We start from the raw sequence: 19,822 nt of genomic DNA, 5'->3' as shown, positions 1-19,822 counted from the left end.
GGAATCCAAAGTTCATTCAGATCCCATGGTTTTTCAAGTGTAAAATATGTCTGAATCGTATACTATCTCTGTGTTACAGGTCCCTAAGACCACTCCTATGTTCACTGATTTACTAAAAGGACTCAGACCCCAGCATAGCTGTACTCACAGCTAAGATTTATTATATCGGAAGGATAGAAAGCAGAATCAGCAAAGGGAAAAGGTGGATGGGGCAAAGTCCAGAGAAAACCTAGCTCAAGTTTCCACAAATCTTCTCCCATGAAAGTCACATAGCATAGACTTAATTGCGCTGGCAGTGAATATGACAACATGTGTGAAATGCTGCTACCAGGAAAGCTTATCTGAGACATAAGTGCCCAAGGTTTTTATTGGAGGTAGTTCACACAAGGCACCATTTGTCCAGCATATACTAAACTGACTCCCAGGAGAAAAGTGGGTATTTGGTGTAAACCACATTGTCTATACAGATAGTTTAGGTAGAGTAAGCCACTTTAGCAGTTAGGAATGATGGGAACTTTTTCTAAATCTAACTTCCCAGATATTGTCCCAGGCCGTCCTTTCTAAGGAAAGCAACTTAAGGTCTGTTGTGTTAACTCTTTTCCATACAGTCTTGCCTTCATTATATCCTTATGTTCCCTCTGTGTAAGTGTGGGTGTGTGGACATGGAGCAAAAAAGTTTTGAGCCCAAGTCTATAGTTAAAAAATTCATTCTGAATCAATCAGTAATAATTTTTGTTTATGGAATTATTTTTTTAAAAATAAATCTTAACCATAGATTCACTTCATTTAGTAAATAATCATAATATTAGCTAACATTTTTTGTGTTAACAGTCTTCTAAATGTTTTACATGTCTTCATTTAGTCCTCACATACCCTTTGATGTAGGTACGATTATGATAAAGAGTCTAACTAAAATTATTTCTAAGTTAACGAAAGTGTTAATACACAGTTGGCTCTAATATATTTCAACATCAGAAAAGTGAAATGTTGATTTAAGAACATGTCTACTAGGCGAGGGAAGTGGGAGGGGGGTTCAGGATGGAGAACACATGTATACCCATGGCGGATTCATGTCAGTGTATGGCAAAACCAATACAATATTGTAAAGTAAAAAATAATAATAAAAAAATAACATGTCTACTTATTTTTATCCACATTTTTTCTTGCCATATATTGAATATAATTGAGAAGAAGCAAATTATAGTACATAACAGGTAATGAAGGAAGAAATAATCTGATGTATTTATTAAGTCAATTATTATATTACTTTGTTTTACAGTTTAATCTTATCTTCTCTTTCTCCTATTAGTATAAACAAAGAGAATTATTGTTTGTGAGAGGGAGGTACAGATAAGGACATAGAGCAAAAATGAGTAATGTATATGATATAGAAATCTTTAACGCTTTCTTTCCTATAGAATTTAAAATTTTTATTTTCTAATTTTTTTCCCTCATCAGTCTTTAGATGACCTTTCAAATGTATCTTCTGATGACTCAGTACAACTTCACGCCTACATTTCAGACACTGGTAAGAGACTTTGTGGTTTAATTATTACTTAAAAACTATTGAGTATCATTATTACTACCTTATCTTCCACATTTATTTTTACAAATCATTTTTCTATTCTTTAGTCATATTTTCATGTTACTTTTTTTCTGTAGCATATTCTTCATTAAATTCTATAATGTTTATTATTGTATGTGTGTTTCCTTTCTTTAAGGTTGTTACTGTTATCATTTGAAAAAGGATAAATTCTGAGCATTTTTTCATTGCTGATAAACTTTGAAACCAATCTTTTCTTTGAGTCTAGCTGATAATTGTCTGCATGATTCTTAGTAAATTGTTTTGGGGCAGATTTTAGTTTAGTATTTGTTTTCATACATGCAGGAGTCAGTAGATTTCTGGGTAAATGAAGCTTTTGTATAGGAGTTTACGAAAACAAGAAAGGCTTGGGTGAGGTGAGATTCATGACTGAATTAGCATGTGTGCAAAATGGCCAGTGACTTGAGGAAACAAATAATTTCATCATTGTTATTGAGTTATTAGATAATGTCAGTGATGGTTTTCTTATCTTGCTTCTCATGATTCTTATGTGAATCTCTCTTTTCTGAGGATTCTGGTATTCTAGCTGTTTTGTCCATTCATTCAACAAGTATTTATCAGCTTCTTAAAGGATATGGAAGCATTCTACTAAGCATTTTTAATAAGTTTTTCTTTCTTTCAGACAAAATTATGCATAATCACTAAAGAGGCAGTACACTAGAGTGGTTAAGAGCACAACTTTTTATCCAAATTGCTTGGGTTTAAACCCCAGCTTTGCCACTTAATAGTTGGGTGAACTTGGATGAGTCTTAACTTCTCTGTATCTTAATTCCTCATCTGTGAAATGGGATAATAGTAATACTTGCCTCATACTAATCCTCAACTAATATTAATTGTATTAGTAGTTACATGGGGGGCATTATATATTAGTGTTTGTTCGATAAACATTTACTTTACTAGTTGGGCTCCAGAGTCTCTTTGAGTCTGGATGCCATGTCCTTAACTTTATGGCAGGAAGTAGAACTAGTGCAGTGCACTTATGGAATGATTCTTGGACTAGTGGACTGGCCCTTCATTGAGGAATCTTGTTTTAAAAAATAGTGGCTAGGTTAGACAATATGCTTAGTGATGAGATTTATTTCTATCCTGGTCCTAGTTCCTTATCTGGTTATATATTAGTAACGAAGAGGTTGCACAGCACCTGCCATGAGTAGTAATGTTGTCCTAATGAAAACACAACCTATTATTTCCACTGTAATATCTCACCATCATCTGAAAATGTATGTAGCCTCATTATCTTTTAAAATCAAACTACCTTTCTATCTTAGGGCTTGTTTTATAATAGCCCCATATTTTTCCTTTTGTGTACCCATCCTAGTCTGATCTCCCTGCCTATCAAATTTGTAACAAATCTGATTATTATTTTTTAAAATGCTTTCTGACATTCCTTTCTTCTTTCCTTTTCTATTTCTTGCTAGTTTCCTTGTTTTTATTAACTCATAATTGGTTATGGTTTGCTGCCTAAGTGGCCCCTGATTTCTATTATCCTTTCCCAAACCTTTCCTGAACACAGCATGTAAAGCCATTCCCTTGTTGGCATGCTGACACTGTTGAGTGATGGTGGTTTTTTAATGTGATGAAAGTGTTGTACAGTTTGTTCTGCATGGGTCTCCGAGTGAAGGATAATTGAAAGAGGTGAACAGTGAATAATAAAGTCTCTGACAGCAAGATGACCCAGGTCTATCCCCAGTCTTCAGTTCAGTTCAGTCCAGTCGTTCAGTCGTGTCTGACTCTTTGTGACCCCATGAACCGCAGCACACCAGGCCTCCCTATCCATCACCAACTCCCAGAGTCTACCCAAACCCATGTCCATTGAGTCGGTGATGCCATCCAACCATCTCGTCCTCTGTCGTCCCCTTCTCCTCCTGCCCTCAATCTTTCCCAGCATCAGGGTCTTTTCAAATAAGTCAGCTCTTCACATCAGGTGGCCAAAGTATTGGAGTTTCAGCCTCAGCATCAGTCCCCAGTCTTATATTTTGTCAATTCAGGAACACTGATATTAGATAGAAAGGAAATGAAGGACAATTCTGAATATAAAGTGCAAATCTTAGAAAAACTTTCATGAAAACCTGGGAGAGATTTCTGTAGAACTGCTTTTGCCAGTATAGATTTGTAGGTGTTTTGTGATTAAAATAATTTACTAAGAAGCTGCTCAGACCTTTCTTTGCCTAAGTATGTATAAAATACAAAATATTTAGTCAGCTCCAAAGCTTGGCCACTTGGTTTTTTACAAGAGCAATTTATACTTCTGGTCAACAAGATAGTCTAAACTGCTATGCAAAAATTTGCTTCCTACACATAGAAAAACTGAAAACAGTAGAATAAAAATACCTAAAAGAGGAAATCTACAGGTGGAATAGACTATGAGGAAAAGCAAATATAGGAAAATGAAGAAGAAGTGAAGCCAAAGAGCTTATAGGAGTGTAAAGACTGCTCTTTTAATTTTGATAGCATTTCTGTGCCCTCAAATTTAAAAGAGGCACAAATGGACTAAGGCAGAGGAAAGCCTGGAACCACAGGCCTTTGCATAAAGCCCAGATTCACAGAGGGTGACTTGATATGAAAGAGGAACTAGAAGAACTTAGCCTACTGTCAGAGGAAAGAACAAAGAATGTCAAGGTCATGGTTGGGAATGGTATCACTCATATGAAATTGAAAGGCTGTCATATCACATGTGGGTGATACAAGATTCAGCCATCCTCAAGTAGTTGTGTACCACAGGGAGTATGATAAAAATAATCGTAGAGATAAAACAAGCTAAGAATACCACACTGTAAAAAAGGACCACATCCAGTTATATAAATCAAAAAATAGTTATTGAAATTAAGGTGAGTGAATTAATTAAAAAGCAGACCAGGTACAGATGAGTGGAGACTTAGTAAACTGTTGGAGACCTGAAAAGGTGATCTTAAGTAGAGTACAACATGGCTTTGGGGTAGGAAGATGGAAAATGAGACAGAATTATTCAAAGTACATCTCTTTACTCAAGATCTGAACAAAATAGGAATGGGTTTTGATTTTCAAGACTGCCTGACTTGGATGGTTTGTGTCAATTCAGTAGAAAAAAATGACTTCTTAGAAAAGTCTTCAGAATAAATTATACTTGTAAATTGCTATATATTGTGAATGAGAAAGATTTGCCAAAAGATCAGATAGATCTTGTTGTTTGTTGTTTTAGTCGCTCAGTCTTGTCATTGGCTATAGCCCACCAGGCTCATCTGTCCCTGGGATTCTCCAGGCAAGAATACTGGAATAGGCTGCCGTTTCCTCCTCCAGGGGATCTTCCCAATCCAGAGATCAAACCTGTATCTCCTTCATTGGCAGGCAGATTCTTTACCCCAGAGCCACCTGGGAAGTCCAGATAGATCTTACCCTGTAGCTTTTGCTTGCAGTTCAATTTCAGAGCTATCAATATTAATTAAGTTACAGCTGAACAGTGAAGGCTAACACAGAAGGTATTGTTTTGTTTCTGTTAAAAGCTCTTTGGAAAGAGAATCCAAAGTGGACACCACTGTGTCGTTGGTAGTATCATGATAGCCTGGTAGGTAATTTTGTGATGTAACCAACACATATAACATCTTATGGCTGTGAGTACAGATGACAGGAATCTATTTTATCCTGGTGACATCCTTTGTCTTACCTGTCATTTCAAATTCTCCATTTCATGTTGTCCTTTTTGTTTTCGTTCTTCATCTTCCTCCTTTTTGTGTCTTTTGTTCCTCTTCATTTTGTCTTAAATGACTAGTATATGCTCACTATGACCCATATGCTGTGGCAGGCGTCTGTAACGATCATGGCAAGACATATGCGTTGTACGCCATCACTGTGCACCGGCGCAACGTGAACACTGAGGAGATGTGGAAGACCTACCGTCGCTACAGTGACTTCCACGACTTCCACATGAGGATCACCGAACAGGTCGTGAGGTTTTTAAAGTTTGTGTGCTTTATATTGTTCCGTGATTCCATGTTTGATTCTGAATGGTTGTGAGTGATACTAAGGTACTGACCGAAGCTAAGAAAATAAGGTAACAATTTTTTATAATCAACAGTGAATGTTAGAATGATTTTGTCCATTTAACTAATAAATTTTAAAGTCCTAATCATTGTGGACTAGTGACAAAGTACCAATGATATACCTTGGAAAATTAGAATAAATGTGTATGTCTGATTTTAAGAGAGTGTGTATGTCTTGTCCTTTGCATAGGTATTTGGGTTTATTTAACATATAGAGATCATTGTAAGACATTTTGTGATTTTCTGTTTGGTAATATAATTTAAAGCTGTGGTTATTTTAAATGGCATCCTTTCCCAACTACTAACAGGTAAATCCTTGATCCATTAAGTTGTATGAAGAACCAAAACCTAAATTATATTTTAAATTAACCAAATAATGTTTTTAATTCTTACCAAATACAACTCTCTTGTTTCATAGAAGTATGAGGACTCTTAAATGTAACAAATGTAAACATTTTTATTTTTCTCTGTTTTATCTTTTATTAAATATTTTTTCTTCTTTTTAACTTAGAACAAAATAAATTATCAGTGGATAAATTGGAGTAGGTAATCTATGAAATTTATTTTAAGTCACAATAATCTTTCATGCAGTGTTTTAAAATATATGATTATTAGTAAGCCCATAGAATAATAATAATGGTGACATTTGATTGGGTGAACTAAGCTTTGAAATGACATTTTACTACATAAATAATCAGAAAATATATTTTTCACTTAGGATGTAGAAAATGTATGGTTCGCACCATAATTCTCATTAAAATATTTTGTGAATAGAGTGAGATAACCTACTAATAAAGCTTTAAAGTGTTTAGAAACCTGGTTATTATTGACTCCACAAGCCCATGTTAAAAGGACTATTTTTAAATAATTAAATTCATAAGGAAATTAATAACTTGGGCATATCTCTATTGTTCTTGTTAAATAGATCTCCATGTTTAGCTTGATTTGTTTGCAGAAGTGAAAGAATTTTCTGCCCCCCAAAATTCCTGTTTGATTTTTTTTTTTAAATCACATAGTTCATATATCTCTTCCTTTTCATCCTTACACTTTAACTTAACATGACAAATTTTAAAGTAATGTGATTTACTGGGAGTAGTTTTAGTTACTTGCAAATTTATGGGAATTTCGTATAATATGAAATTTTCTTTGTATGAATAGTTTTAATTTTTCCCTACTGTTCAGAGGAATAATCATTGCTTAAAGATTCTAGGCTAGGACTGTAAATGCTGTGTTGATAGATTGACAAATATAGATAAAGAACATACTTTTTAAAAAGTCTACTAATAGAACAATTCATGTGGAAAATTTACTTTTCAGTATAGCACCAAAATTAAATGCAACTAACTGATAAAGCACAATTCAGTTTTGAAAGTGCTCAGTGCAGACAGATGACGTGGATGTGTTAAAGTTACAGTAGTATGTGATTACTAAAGCATATCGATTGCTTTTGGAGCTTAAGAAATTAAAACCTAAGCTTGTTAAGTGAAATTTTAGGTTTAAGGAAAGTACTAAGCACTTGTAAATAAGACTCATACTATTTGCCTTTTAGTTCTGCCTTATTTATATCTTTAGTTTTATTTTATATTTGTATTTTTAAAACAAATCCTGTAAGAAAATGCAGTGAGCTTTTAGTTCACTGGTGACAACAGTACAGTCAGTGGACGAAATAAATTTTAACTCCATAGAGCTGTCTAAGTATTAAAGTTATTTTAGAACAGATTTCATTTTTTAACTTTCATTTCATTTCTTTAAATTTGTGACATAAAGTTTTTTCCCATTCTAAACATATGAACTATTATTTTCTTTAATGAACTTTGAATCCTTCTAATAAAAAATTCTAAATGTTTTTCAAATTTTCTAGACCTGACATATTCAGTGTGGAAAGATAAAATCTTTGGGTTTGGAATTTCTGTGATTTATGTATAGTATTTGAGTTCTTTGTGAACGTTGAAATACATTTTAATTTATGTTAGTTCTTTAGGTAGGTTTCTTTTTCTTTTTTTTTTTTTTTGCATTCATTTAAAAATATTTTTGTGACTTTTTGGCAGAGGAAATCCTATTACTTTGTAGGGAATGGACTACTTTGTACTTGTAAATAATCTTTTAAATATCAAATAGTGAATTAATATAGAGCATTAAATTTTTCCATTTTTCTTCCTTTTAAAATAGCAGTATTTGAGAAAAACTGTTAGTCATAGTGCTTCTGGTACAGACAGATAATTTTAAAACCAGCTTGATAATTTAGACTTTAAGAAAATAACTGTTACATTTAATTTTTTTATTAATAAGGTTTAATGTTTCAAAATTTTGGAAATTGTTGTTTTGAGGAGTACTGCTATATTCCCTTGGTGTGTTAGTTTACTGGAACTGCCATAACAAAATACCCAGCAGAAATCCGTTTTCTCATAGTTTTGGAAGCTAGAAGTCCAAGATCAAGTTGTTGGCAAATTTGATTTCTCTTGAGTCAGCTCTCTGACTTTCATATGGTGCTGAATATGGCCTCACAGGACTTTTCACTGTATGCTCCCATTCCCGATGGGTCTTTGTATCCCTCTTATAAGGGCTTTGTTTTGATTTTATTCCCTCTCTGAAGGCCTGGTCTCCAAATACAGCCACTTCTGAAGTACTGGAGATTAAGGTTTCAACATGTGAATTATAAGGGAATAAAATATATTGGTAATACCTAAATAAACTATGCATTCTGTAAAATTCAATCAGTAGTTTAAGATACCATTGAAAAGTCATATTCCAGGAAACTAAAGGTCTTTTAGGACACCTTGAAAAATGTAAATTTACTTCTATAAAATGGTTAAAAAATTAAAACCAGGATATTATACATTCATACTCAATAAAGACCCATTCTTACACTTTTGTGAACCACCAAATTTGTGACTACAGCATAACATTTTCCCTGAAAATTACTGCCCCCACTTTTTTTCCTTGGCAGCGGCAAAAGAACTACTTTTAACTTTCATGCATAACATGTGATGAACTTGTCACATTATAGCTCCAAGCAACCATCTGATTTGCCATTCCATTTAATGATTTATCAGAATCTTCCAGTTTCTGGGATAAAAATTATCCTACACCTTTTCATTTCCTCTTTTCTTTAATCTCTGCACCAGGAATGAGTTTTCTTTACAGACTCATTGTTGTCTGTTGTTATTTAATCAAAGAATGATTTTAGAAAGCTTGTTGCATCCTGGATATGTATCGCACAGGAAAAGCAATGAAGCTCCTCATTAAAGTTTTAGATACTAGATACTGTTAGCCCAAGCACAATGACTTGCTGAATGATGTTGTTCTTCCACTTTGTTAGCAGCTAGTATGGTTAAAATCTGTGCTTTATTAACAAGGCATGGTGGATTGCTACCTATCTGGATTTTGGAAGGTGAAGTCTATAGATGCTAAACTTCAGATATGTACACTTGTTTTTGTTAGTGACTTTACAAATATAAAATATATGCTATATAGCTCTTTTATTTTCTTAGTTATTATGAATTTATTTTTCATGTAGTTTCATGCAGGGGAAAAGTATCAGTGTTATACTATATGTCATTATATAGAGAGAGTTATAGCTATAATCTATATTTTGAAGTTTGCCTCTTCTACTTTTAATAGTTAGCTATTACAGTGATTAACTGATTTGAAGTCATCAATATAAAAATATTTGAGTTTTTTTCAAGAAACCAGAAAGTCGTAACTTTGATTATTAATAGTTTATTTGCTAATACTTTATTCTTGTCAAAAGGTTTTTAAATAAATGTTTTTTAAAACCTCTTGTTACTAAAATTTTGAATGATCTTAAAATCAGAGAGATTATTAAAATGAAAAACCATGTGGTTCATCAGTTATCCATGTTTGTCATTCTTAGAAAATAACTTCTTTATAATAACATTAGAACTGTGGTTTGGATCTATTTGCACAGTATTTTATGTTTTCTGATTTTGGCTTAATAAGATAAAATATATTGCAAAATCTGTTCAAGATACTTCTGATACATAGAGAAATTATCACTTGGAAAATACTTTTCTCTTTTTGTAAAAAAAAAAATCTAAGATTACTGAATGTATTTTGTTTTGTAGTTTGAAAATCTGTCAAGCATATTAAAGCTTCCTGGTAAAAAGACTTTTAATAATATGGATAGAGATTTTTTAGAAAAGAGAAAAAAAGATCTAAATGCATATTTGCAGGTAAGTTCAGGTTTATTATTACTCATAGGTTTTCATTTTAATAGATCACACAAATATAGTTGATTTCTTTGGTAGAGAATGCTTTTACTGTAAATAGTGAGATAGCAGCCACTTTTGAGGTGCTGAGATGTGACTTGCAATCTGATCAGTAATTTATGAATATTGTTTCTCTGTTTATTAATTTAGAAGTTTTCTGGACACTCAGTGCTAGAAATTTTACCTTCAGGTTTGAATGATTACATAGCCACACCCACAGCCCCCACCCCCACACACACCTACACACCCACATCTGTACACACACACACACACACTCAGTGCTAGAAATCTTACCTTCAGGTTTGGATGAGTACATAGCCACACCCACACCCATACCCCCCCACACACCTACACACCCACACCTGTACACACACCCAGCAGATTTCTCTTCTGAAATAATAAAATGTGTCTCATAAGTTATTTCCTGTGTAAGGATTGTCAGAAATGACTTTGTTTTAGAAAGTAGTACCCAAATACCAGATTTTAATAATATCACTTTATGGTTTTTTATACTAATGAATGATTTATGAAGATGTCTCATCTGTTAATATTAGCTCCCCACTTCACTCTTTAGGAGTCAGCAAATTCCAGCCTACAGACCATATCCAGCCTGCCACCTGCTTTATTAGAGTTTATTATATTATTAGAACACAGCCACCCATTTAATTTACTGCTGTCTATGACTGCTTTTACACTACTACATTGGAGTTGAGTAGTTGCAGCAGACTATGGATCACAGAACGTAAAATAATTATTATATGAACTGTACATAAAAAATTTGCTGACTGTGTCCTAGTATTTAGTGAAACTTAGCCAATACTATACTTGATATTTGGGGGGAAGTTTTCTCTCTTAAACATTTATAAGTTTAATTGAGTTTGCTTATAACTATTCCATAGCACTACATATAACTATTCCATAGCACTACAGTTTACTGAAAGGATAGGAAAAACATATAAATCTGCTGTTATTCACCTTTGTCTTCTGGCTTAAGGCTAAATGATATTATTTATATGACTTGTCAAACATTTTGATTTTTTAGAATGTATTAACTTTTGTTGCATTAAAATCTGTATTAATTATTTAGAGAATAAGCACCTTTTTTGAAATCTGGTGCCATAAATGTATGTTTTAGTTGTGGCTGTACCGTCTGCGTCTTAGCTAATGATCTCAATGTGTCAAAACATGTTTCATTGAAGGAATTAAGCTAGAATGTTAGACTATATCATGTTGTAAAAGCAATATTTTGTTTTGGGCCCTCTTTATAATACTTAAAAATTTTAATTGTTTTATGTACTTTCCATTAATGGTAACTTTAAAATTAGAATGTGAATAACATAGCAGTTTACTACTATGGATCTTCTTAGTTATAAGCTGTAAAACCTGAAAATGGAATAGTAGATAACATTTTGGGGAATTCCCTGACAATCCAGTGGTTAGGACTTCACACTTCCACTGCAGGGGGAACTAAGAGCCCACATGCTACATGGCGAGACTAAAGTAAATAGATAGATAATAGATAAATGTGTTAATATTTTTTAAAATGTTGATAACATTTTTTACTATACATTCTTAGCTTTCTAGCAGATGACACTGTAAGTAGTAGTTAATTTCCAGTACCCTCTCAATATAAGATGCCTCTGATTTTTCCTGTTAGTTACTGTTAACTCCTGAAATGATGAAAGCGTCTCCAGCCTTGGCTCACTATGTGTATGATTTCCTTGAGAACAAAGCCTACAGTAAAGGGAAAGGGGATTTCGCTCGCAAGGTAAGCAGACCATTGCATTGGCTTTCTTCATAGGTCTGTTTTCTTACTTTGTTTTCAGTAAAAGAAGATAATTTATATTTATGTGTGTGTTTTAAAACTAGAAATTTTATTAAATGTTCTTTGGCATCTTCTGTGCTTTATCACAGAGTCAGACACGTCTGAGTGACTGAACTGATGCTTTATCAAGCCTACTATATATAGGCATATCTAATAAACTCCTGTCTTTACATGTAGATTAAAACCCAGTAGTAGCTGGAAAGGGGAGGGAAAAAAAAAAGCTTTGTTTCTGAAATGATGCTTTAAAAAGGAAAGTTGGCCTAAGACAAGCCACAGGCTTTCATTAGTTTAAAAAGGAGCTGTTAATACTTCTTATTGGGAGGAAATGTCTTTTAATTGGAGTAAGGATAGTAAAAATGTTAAGTAGACTGTGTCCCTGAAAGAATTTATGCCTTTTGAGTGAAACAGTTATTATTTAAATTTTTAGGGACACAGGCCTATTCTGGAAATAAGACGCTAGGTTAAGACAATAAATGATTTACTGCTCAAATTGGGTGAGAGAGCTCAGTGGGTGAGAAGGCAAACAGTGGAGTCAGGCAGCATTTGGTTCAGATTCCTGTTCTGCCATTTATTAGTTGTGGCCTGCAAAATGTTACTTGACCTCTGGGCCTTTAGTTTCCTCAAGATCGAAGGTGTTAATCCTCAGTTTAGAGCATGTGTGAATCAAATGAAATAATCTCTGCATGACAGTGCCTGTCTGAATCAGTGCTGGCTCTTAGAAGTAGTAACAATAGTAACAGGAGCTGCAGCATTAGTTGGGAAAACTGTAAGTAGGAATTCTGTGTATTACTTTTGCAACTTTTTAAAAGTCTGAAGTTATTTCAAAATGAAAATTAAAAGACTTCCCTACCTCTCATCCCCTATAAAAAGACTAACTTGTTTAAAAAAGATTAAGGAATTGGTACAACTAAGTAAAAATTAACAACTGTAAGAACTTCAAATGATCTCTCAAGGATACCATGGTTTAACATCCAAGTGAATGTTAACATTTCTAAATGGAATGTTTTATTTTAATAAGAAATTCTAGGTTATGTATTTTATAATGGTGGGGGAAAAATATGGTGACCTTATCTTTGTATTTCATGATTGAAGTGTATGAGTTTTAATTCCAACTTTAAAATGGTTTATTGTCAATAGAGATGCATGTCAATATTCCATCTTTTTTATGTTTACCTTAGTTTATCTCTTAAGATAGCATCTATTTGAGATAAATTATAAATTGATAATACCCTTTTGAGATAAAAGAAGCATTATATTGTTTAGTCGCTAAGTTTTATCCAGCTCTGTGACTCCATGGACTGCAGCATGCCAAGCTTCCCTGTCCTTCACTATCTCCTGGAGTTTGCTCAAACTCAAGTCCATTACCATCCAACCATTTCATTCCCCGTAGCCCCTTTTTCCTCCTGCCCTCAATGTTTCCCAGCATCAGGGTCTTTTCCAGTGAGTTAGCCCTTCACATCAGGTGGCCAAAGTATTGGAGCTTCGGCTTCAGCATCAGTCCTTCCAGTGATATTCAGGGTTGATTTCCTCCAGGATTGACTGGTTTGAGTATTATATTAAATGTAGGCATTTTCTTTTTTGCCACCCTACAGTAGCATGTGCGTATGTGTGTGTATGTATATATGTATGTGTTTATCTCCAAATAGTTGCATGTCACTTTTTAAAAAAATTACTACTAGAGTCTAAAAATCCTTTTGAGTCACTTCTGGGACTCCATAGTAACATACATTTTCATAAATCATATTAATAATTACTAAGTTCATCTTGACCTCTTTCAGATTGTTGGGATAATTTTCATGAATATCAAGAGGATTTTTCAGCTACATTTCCTTTTTGGATAAATTGTAGTATAATATTTTCCTTTATTGTATTTCACTGGAAATTAAATAGCTATTAGAGAAAATAATCTACAAACATTTTATCACTGGCTAATCATGTTGGAGAAGACTGAGAGTCCCTTGGACTGCAAGGAGATGCAACCAGTCCATCCTCAAGGAGATCAGTCCTGGAGGTTCATTGGAAAGACTGATGTTGAAGCTGAAACTCCAGTGCTTTGGCCATCTGATGCAAAGAGCTGACTCATTTGAAAAGACCCTGATACTGGGAAGGATTGAGGGCAGGAGGAGAAAGGGACAACAGAGGATGAGATGGTTGGATGGCATCACCATCCATGGACATGGGTTTGGGTGGACAGGGAGGCCTGGCATGCTGCAGTTCATGGGGTCACAGAGTGGGCCACGACTGAACAACTGAACTGAACTGAATCAGAGTTTGAGAAATAATACTTTATAACACATTATCTTGGTCACACAATTGGCCTAGCTTTTCAAAATTTATGGGCCGGTTCCTAGAAGAAGTAATAGACAAGTAGTCTTCCTCTATGCACACAGTATCTTTCCAGTTTTTTTTTTTTTTTTTATCATAGTGTAATGGCATTTTTAAGCTGTAGGTAGGGACCTAAATTTAAATTCAAATTCCCTTGTTTGCATTTTTAACTGATACAAATAACTGAGGTGACAATTGAATAGCTAACATCTAGTTAAGTCAGGCTAAGTGTACACTTTTGCAGGCAGTCAATAATTTACTCATCTGCTTGGTAATTTGCAATTGTCTTTTTTTTTTTTTTGCTTTAAACATCTGTTTTAGGACAAATCTTGCTTCTGGAAATATTAGATTGTGATAGACTGATTTTATGCTTCTAAAATTCTACTTTTTTTTATGGTTGAGAGACATAATCATGTGTAAAAGTTTTTCCATGCTCCTTTGCTCCCTCCACTTTGCACCGCCAATACAGATGTTTAAGCTTTACCCTCAGAAATTGGAGGGTGAAAAAACAGGAACAAAAAGGGAAATGGATTCTGAAGATCTAGGATTGGTGCTCAGACAACTATTTTTAATTATGATGTAACTCATGGTATAGATTTAAGTTCTCTTATTTTGAAAGAGTATTAGTGGTAGTTAGCCTCATGCCTGGGCTTCCCGGGAGGCACTAGTGGTAAAGAACCTGCCTGCCAATGCAGCAGGCATAAGAAATGTGGATTTGATCCCTGGTGGGGGAAGATCCCCTGAAGGAGGGCGTGGCAATCGACTCCAGTATTCTTGCCTGGAAAATTCCATGGACAGAGATGCCTGGTGGGCTACTGTCCATGGGGTCACAAAAAGTTGGACATGACTGAAGCAATTAGCATAGCATAGCCTCAAGCCTGGATAGCAATTGAGGTTGTATTCATTTAACCAACTTAAGATTGTATTAGCTGAACCCATGTTTCCACTATGAAGTGTAAGATATATAAAATTCTAAAGTACTTTTGATGGTGTTCAAACAATTTTTAATGTAAGTTATAGATTCAAGTGAAATTCATGCCTTTTTGCTTCTGAAATTCTACCTTATCTGTGAACATTAAAACTTGGTTGAATGGTGGCCATTTTTCCTAAAGTTGTACATTTTAAGTGTGGTATTCTCATGTTTATCTCTCTTAAGAATTCTTGTGTTCTAATACACGTGGCAGTAGTGTCAGTATAGAAGTAATGTCCTGACCAATTTGAACACACTGTTCTGGTTAACTGAAAATTACTATTGTATATAGAATTAGAATTACACACATACATATATATTATAATTTTTCACCCAAATATATATATGTATATATAATTTTACACACAAGTACACATGCACACACGATGGTTAACTTCTTCTTGTTACTCTTTTTAATCTCTGTATCTCTTCAGTGGTAGCGATTTTCAAGCCTTTCTTCCTCATTTGTCACCTTTGGTTCTACTGTGAATTTGTTGTACTGTGACAGTGTCCTTCCTACAGGTTGTATTTTCCAGCAAGCATATCTGTAAGACTGTTGTCCTTGCTTAAGCCAGAGAATTATTGACACTTTTACAGTTATCTTGAAATTCCCTTTTGTTGTTATTGTTTATTACAGTACCTATTTCACCTTTTCTGGTTTTCTTGTTGGAAATCCTGAAAGCATATTAAATACTTTTATCTTATTAATATCTATTAACGTTGTGTTTCTTAAATAGTGGGGTTCAGTGTTTTTTGCTATGATTGCTATTTTTTTTTCTTCCTGCATGGAACATAATTTGTTTCTATGGTAGTTTTTATAAGATTCAACACTTTCTGGAAAATATTCTTAGTATTGTTTGACTTTGGTTTGTTGTCTGGTTTTTATTTTCTCCTTTCCTTCCTTTCCTCCTCCTCTCCCTCCCTCCTTCTCTCTTTCTTTCGTTTTGTTTGTTTTTATCTGTTAAAAATCAAGATCCATATGTATCTTTGGGTTCTTTATTAGATGGCTCTCCCTTTCTTAATTGAAACTATCTGGCATCTATTACAGTCAGAATGTCAATTTTAAAGCTTCCTATCCCTCTGAGATTATTTCTTTATATATCTCTTAGCATATTTTCTTTATGGTTTTTCTATTCTGCCTTAGTAAAATATGGCTTGCATGTCTGATTTACAGCTTTTCTTTTTCCTAATAGATTTCAGATTCCTTCCATAGATTCTAATTGAGCATGAAACCTATCCTAAAAACTACTTTGTTAAATAAATCTTAGTTCTTTGAGCTTTCTGTTTGTTTATTGTATCTGCTCATTTACTTTTCAGTATTGCTCAGAATATCTGTCATTGTTGCCTTGAATCACGGCAGAAGTATGTTGTGGCTGTTTATACTTGGATAAGTTTCCGTTTGGGAAAACTCTTCATTTTTTTCAGAGGTTTGCTTAGTAAGAAGGCAACCCAAGGTTTATTTTCATTTTCTTCCAGTAAATATATCACTTGTATATTTGTGTCTGAAAATACATTTTAAAGACACTCTGAAGACAACAGTTTCGTACTTTTAAAAGGCAATGAGTTATTATAGACTGGAAAGTTATTACACCTTTTGTGTGTGGCACTTGGTTTTCTGAGGCTTCTCAGTTGAATAATAAACTTGATACAGTGAAGTCATGATATAATATCTTTTTCCCTTTAGATGGACACTTTTGTAAATCCACTTCGAAATTCTATGAGGAATGTTTCAAATGCAGTCAAATCCCTTCCTGATAGCTTGGCAGAGGGAATGACTAAAATGTCAGACAACATGGGCAAAATGTCAGAAAGATTAGGTCAAGATATAAGGCAATCATTTTTCAAGGTAAGAAGATGTTTTCAGTAATGTCTGAAGGAAATGATTTTTAGGTCAACTAAGATTTACTGAGCTCCTGCTTAGGTTTACTTTATTTCTCTTTGTAAGTCCAAAGCTCTCTAGACACATAGTCTCATAAAGAATTAAAAAGCTAAAGAGAATTAATTATCAGAAGTGGATACTGTAAAATGCACTCACTTCTCAGTCTCTATTGCAGTACAATTTAAAAATTAATTTAAAGCACATTGAAAATTAATGAAGTTAACATTCTTTGTACTGTTTTATTCCATTATAGCATATTTATTCTATAATGTTAAAATTTATAGCAAAACAGGTACGTGCTATTGTGTAAATTATATTAGTATTCATCAGCAAGCATAAATTTCTCCTGAGTCACACGATGAAGATTCACGAGATGAAAGGGAGGAAGAGTCTTTCAACATCATCAGTCCTTAGTATGTAGATACCTGTGAGAGGAACAGAGGAGTTTGCTTGGAAGCATTTTCTTTATACTGGTAGTGGATACTGGTGAATCAAGTAGTTTTTTGCTTCCTAATGTACATTTTAAAAAATAATTTCGACCTAGTTGTTTAAAGTTATAATCAAGACTATGAAAGAAATCATGTAGGTATTAGAACTTTATATTTGTTAGATCATGTTTCCATGAAGAGGAAATATATATAAACACAGATAGAATTTATTTATTGTAAGAGACAATTCCTAAAATACAGTGTGTGTAAATCATACTCTTCTGTCAACTCTCATATCTTCTTGATGCTCCATCTGAATTTCTAATCGTGGGGCAGTGCACTAACACTGAAGGGAGGGTTGTCTGGTGCCGCTTCTGCCGGTAACTACCCATATGACTTCATACAGAAGTCACTGAACTTTTGCATTCTTCTTTTTCCTGACCGGTACATGCAGGGGTTATAACAGGTGATCTTGGTGGTCCTTCCTATACTGAGAAATGATTACCAGCTAGCACTGGTCTTTCTGTCCCTCTTCTTGATAGCTTACATTGTGTAACAATTAGTTAATTAGTTTCTTTCAGCCTGTTAACATACTGCAAGGCTCTTTATGATAGAAGAAAAAAGATTGCAGTTCTATTCTCTGTGCTATTCACTTTTATCTTTAAATCATTTAACATTTCTTAGCTTTAAATTCTAAAAAATATGGAGGTTTGAATGACTAATATCTCCTTCCAACTCAAAATGAATCCTTTTTTTTTTAAAGGAAAACAATCTGTTGATAATGAAATAATTACACTTTTATATTCGTTTTTTAATTTTAGATTGTTAATACTTTGTTAATGCTCTCTAAATTTTGTTTATCTATTGTCCCCAGAATCAAGTGCCCTTTAGTATATTTGACACTTGTTTCAGTTTATTATCTTGTGTTCTTTCATTTTCTGCTTTAGTGTGTTTACTTTGTTCTTTTTTTTTTTTTAATACTAGGTTCCTCCTTTAATTCCGAAGACTGATTCAGATCCTGAACATTGTCGAGTTTCAGCTCAACTTGATGATACTGTGAGTTAATTTTTGTTTTGGTAGCAGTCAGTTGGAATTCAAATCATACTGTGCAGATCTTTTTAACTTTTTAATGGAGTATAATATGTGTATGTTATTAATGTACTCATATTTTAATCATTAAGTTTGATGAATTCTTAGAAACTGAACATACCCAAGTAACCAGCACTATAAACAAGAAGCAGAACGTTGCCAGTACCCCAGAAAGCCCCTACTGCTTTCTTCCTGTCACTGTCCGCTCCCCTGCCAAGGATAATCACTATCCTGACTTCTGCCCTGCTGTTATACTTTATGTAGATGAAACTGTGAGGCATGTGCTCCTTTCAGTCTGGCTTTTTTTCTTCAGCATTGTGGTAGTCTTCCATGTTGTTCTGTGTGATTGTGGTTTCTTCATTCTTGTGGCCTTACAGTACCACATTTTGTAAATATAATACAATTTATTTGCTATGTTATGAACAGTACTCCTATAAACATTTGGGTACATATCTTTTGATTAAATAAATATGTACACATTTCTCTCTGTACCCGGAAATGGAATTGCTTGGTCAGAGGTTACAAATATATTCAGTTTTAGTAGATACTCTCAAATAGTTTTCCACACTCTTTGTACCACTTACATTACCATCAGCAATGCATGAGAATTTCAGAGGTTCACAGCCTGCCAGAATTCAATATGTTTATGTCACGCCTTTTTAATTTTAGCCATCCTGGTTGTTGTATCTCATATGGATTTACATTTCTCTGATGACTGTTAAAATTGTGAACCTCTTTTCATAAGCCTATTGTCCATTTGAGTGTCCCGTCTTATATGTCTAGTCCTTTCCCCCATTTTTCTGTTGGCTTGGCTGTCTGTCTTTGTCTTTGATTAGTAGGAGTACATTGTATAATCTGAGTATCGGTTATTTGTCAGATACAAGTATTTGTCTCTTGTAAGTATCTTCCACTTTGTGTGCTTTTATTCTCTATGTATGATCTGTGTTTACTGCAGGGTCACATAGATGTTCTCCTATGCTTTTCCTCAAACATCGTTTTCCTTTACCATGCCAAAACTTAGATTTGCCATTCATCAGGATTAATTGTTGTGTGTAGAATGATGTAGGAGTCCAGTTGACCTAAGCACTATTTACTGAGAAGGCCTGCTTTCCCCAGTGTATGTTTCTCCCTTGTTACAAGTTAAATTATTTTATATATTTGAGTCTGTGCTTTATATTCTGTTCTATTATGCAGATTTATTTTAAAGTTATAATTATCCCCCTTCAGTTTCTCATTGGATTTCTTTACAGTAAAACTGTCTTAAACAAAGATAATATTTTTGTTTTTTCAAGAATGTTTATTATGTGTTGTACTGTTATAATATCCATAACATTATACCTTTTAGTAAGTGTTTATAATTTGTTTATTAGAATTGTTATGTGGCACTAAACTTATGAATATACTTGATCAGAGAATAGAGCAGTATTGAGAGTAGATAAGCCATGAACTTTTGATATG

General features: G+C 33.8%; 1 protein-coding gene across 8 annotated transcripts in view; it reads left to right on the top strand.

Moving 5' to 3' along the window:
* Positions 1-19,822, top strand: part of SNX13 (sorting nexin 13) — a 148,512-nt gene that overhangs the window by 116,891 nt on the left and 11,799 nt on the right. For 4 of the 8 annotated variants that reach the window (XM_061413640.1, XM_061413645.1, XM_061413644.1 and 1 more), the window contains 6 exons: positions 1,459-1,528; positions 5,349-5,521; positions 9,705-9,812; positions 11,506-11,616; positions 16,653-16,814; positions 18,260-18,331. In XM_061413640.1, coding sequence (XP_061269624.1) covers positions 1,459-1,528; positions 5,349-5,521; positions 9,705-9,812; positions 11,506-11,616; positions 16,653-16,814; positions 18,260-18,331 — 696 coding nt within the window. The remainder of the gene's footprint in view (positions 1-1,458; positions 1,529-5,348; positions 5,522-9,704; positions 9,813-11,505; positions 11,617-16,652; positions 16,815-18,259; positions 18,332-19,822) is intronic. The other 4 variants (XM_061413641.1, XM_061413647.1, XM_061413643.1 and 1 more) reach the window with 3 other exon arrangements.

This window comes from Bos javanicus, chromosome 4 (genome assembly GCF_032452875.1).
Source record: "Bos javanicus breed banteng chromosome 4, ARS-OSU_banteng_1.0, whole genome shotgun sequence".
NCBI lineage: Eukaryota > Metazoa > Chordata > Mammalia > Artiodactyla > Bovidae > Bos > Bos javanicus.
Note: the sequence above shows the minus strand (reverse complement) of the source record. Positions and strands in the feature narration are given on the sequence as shown.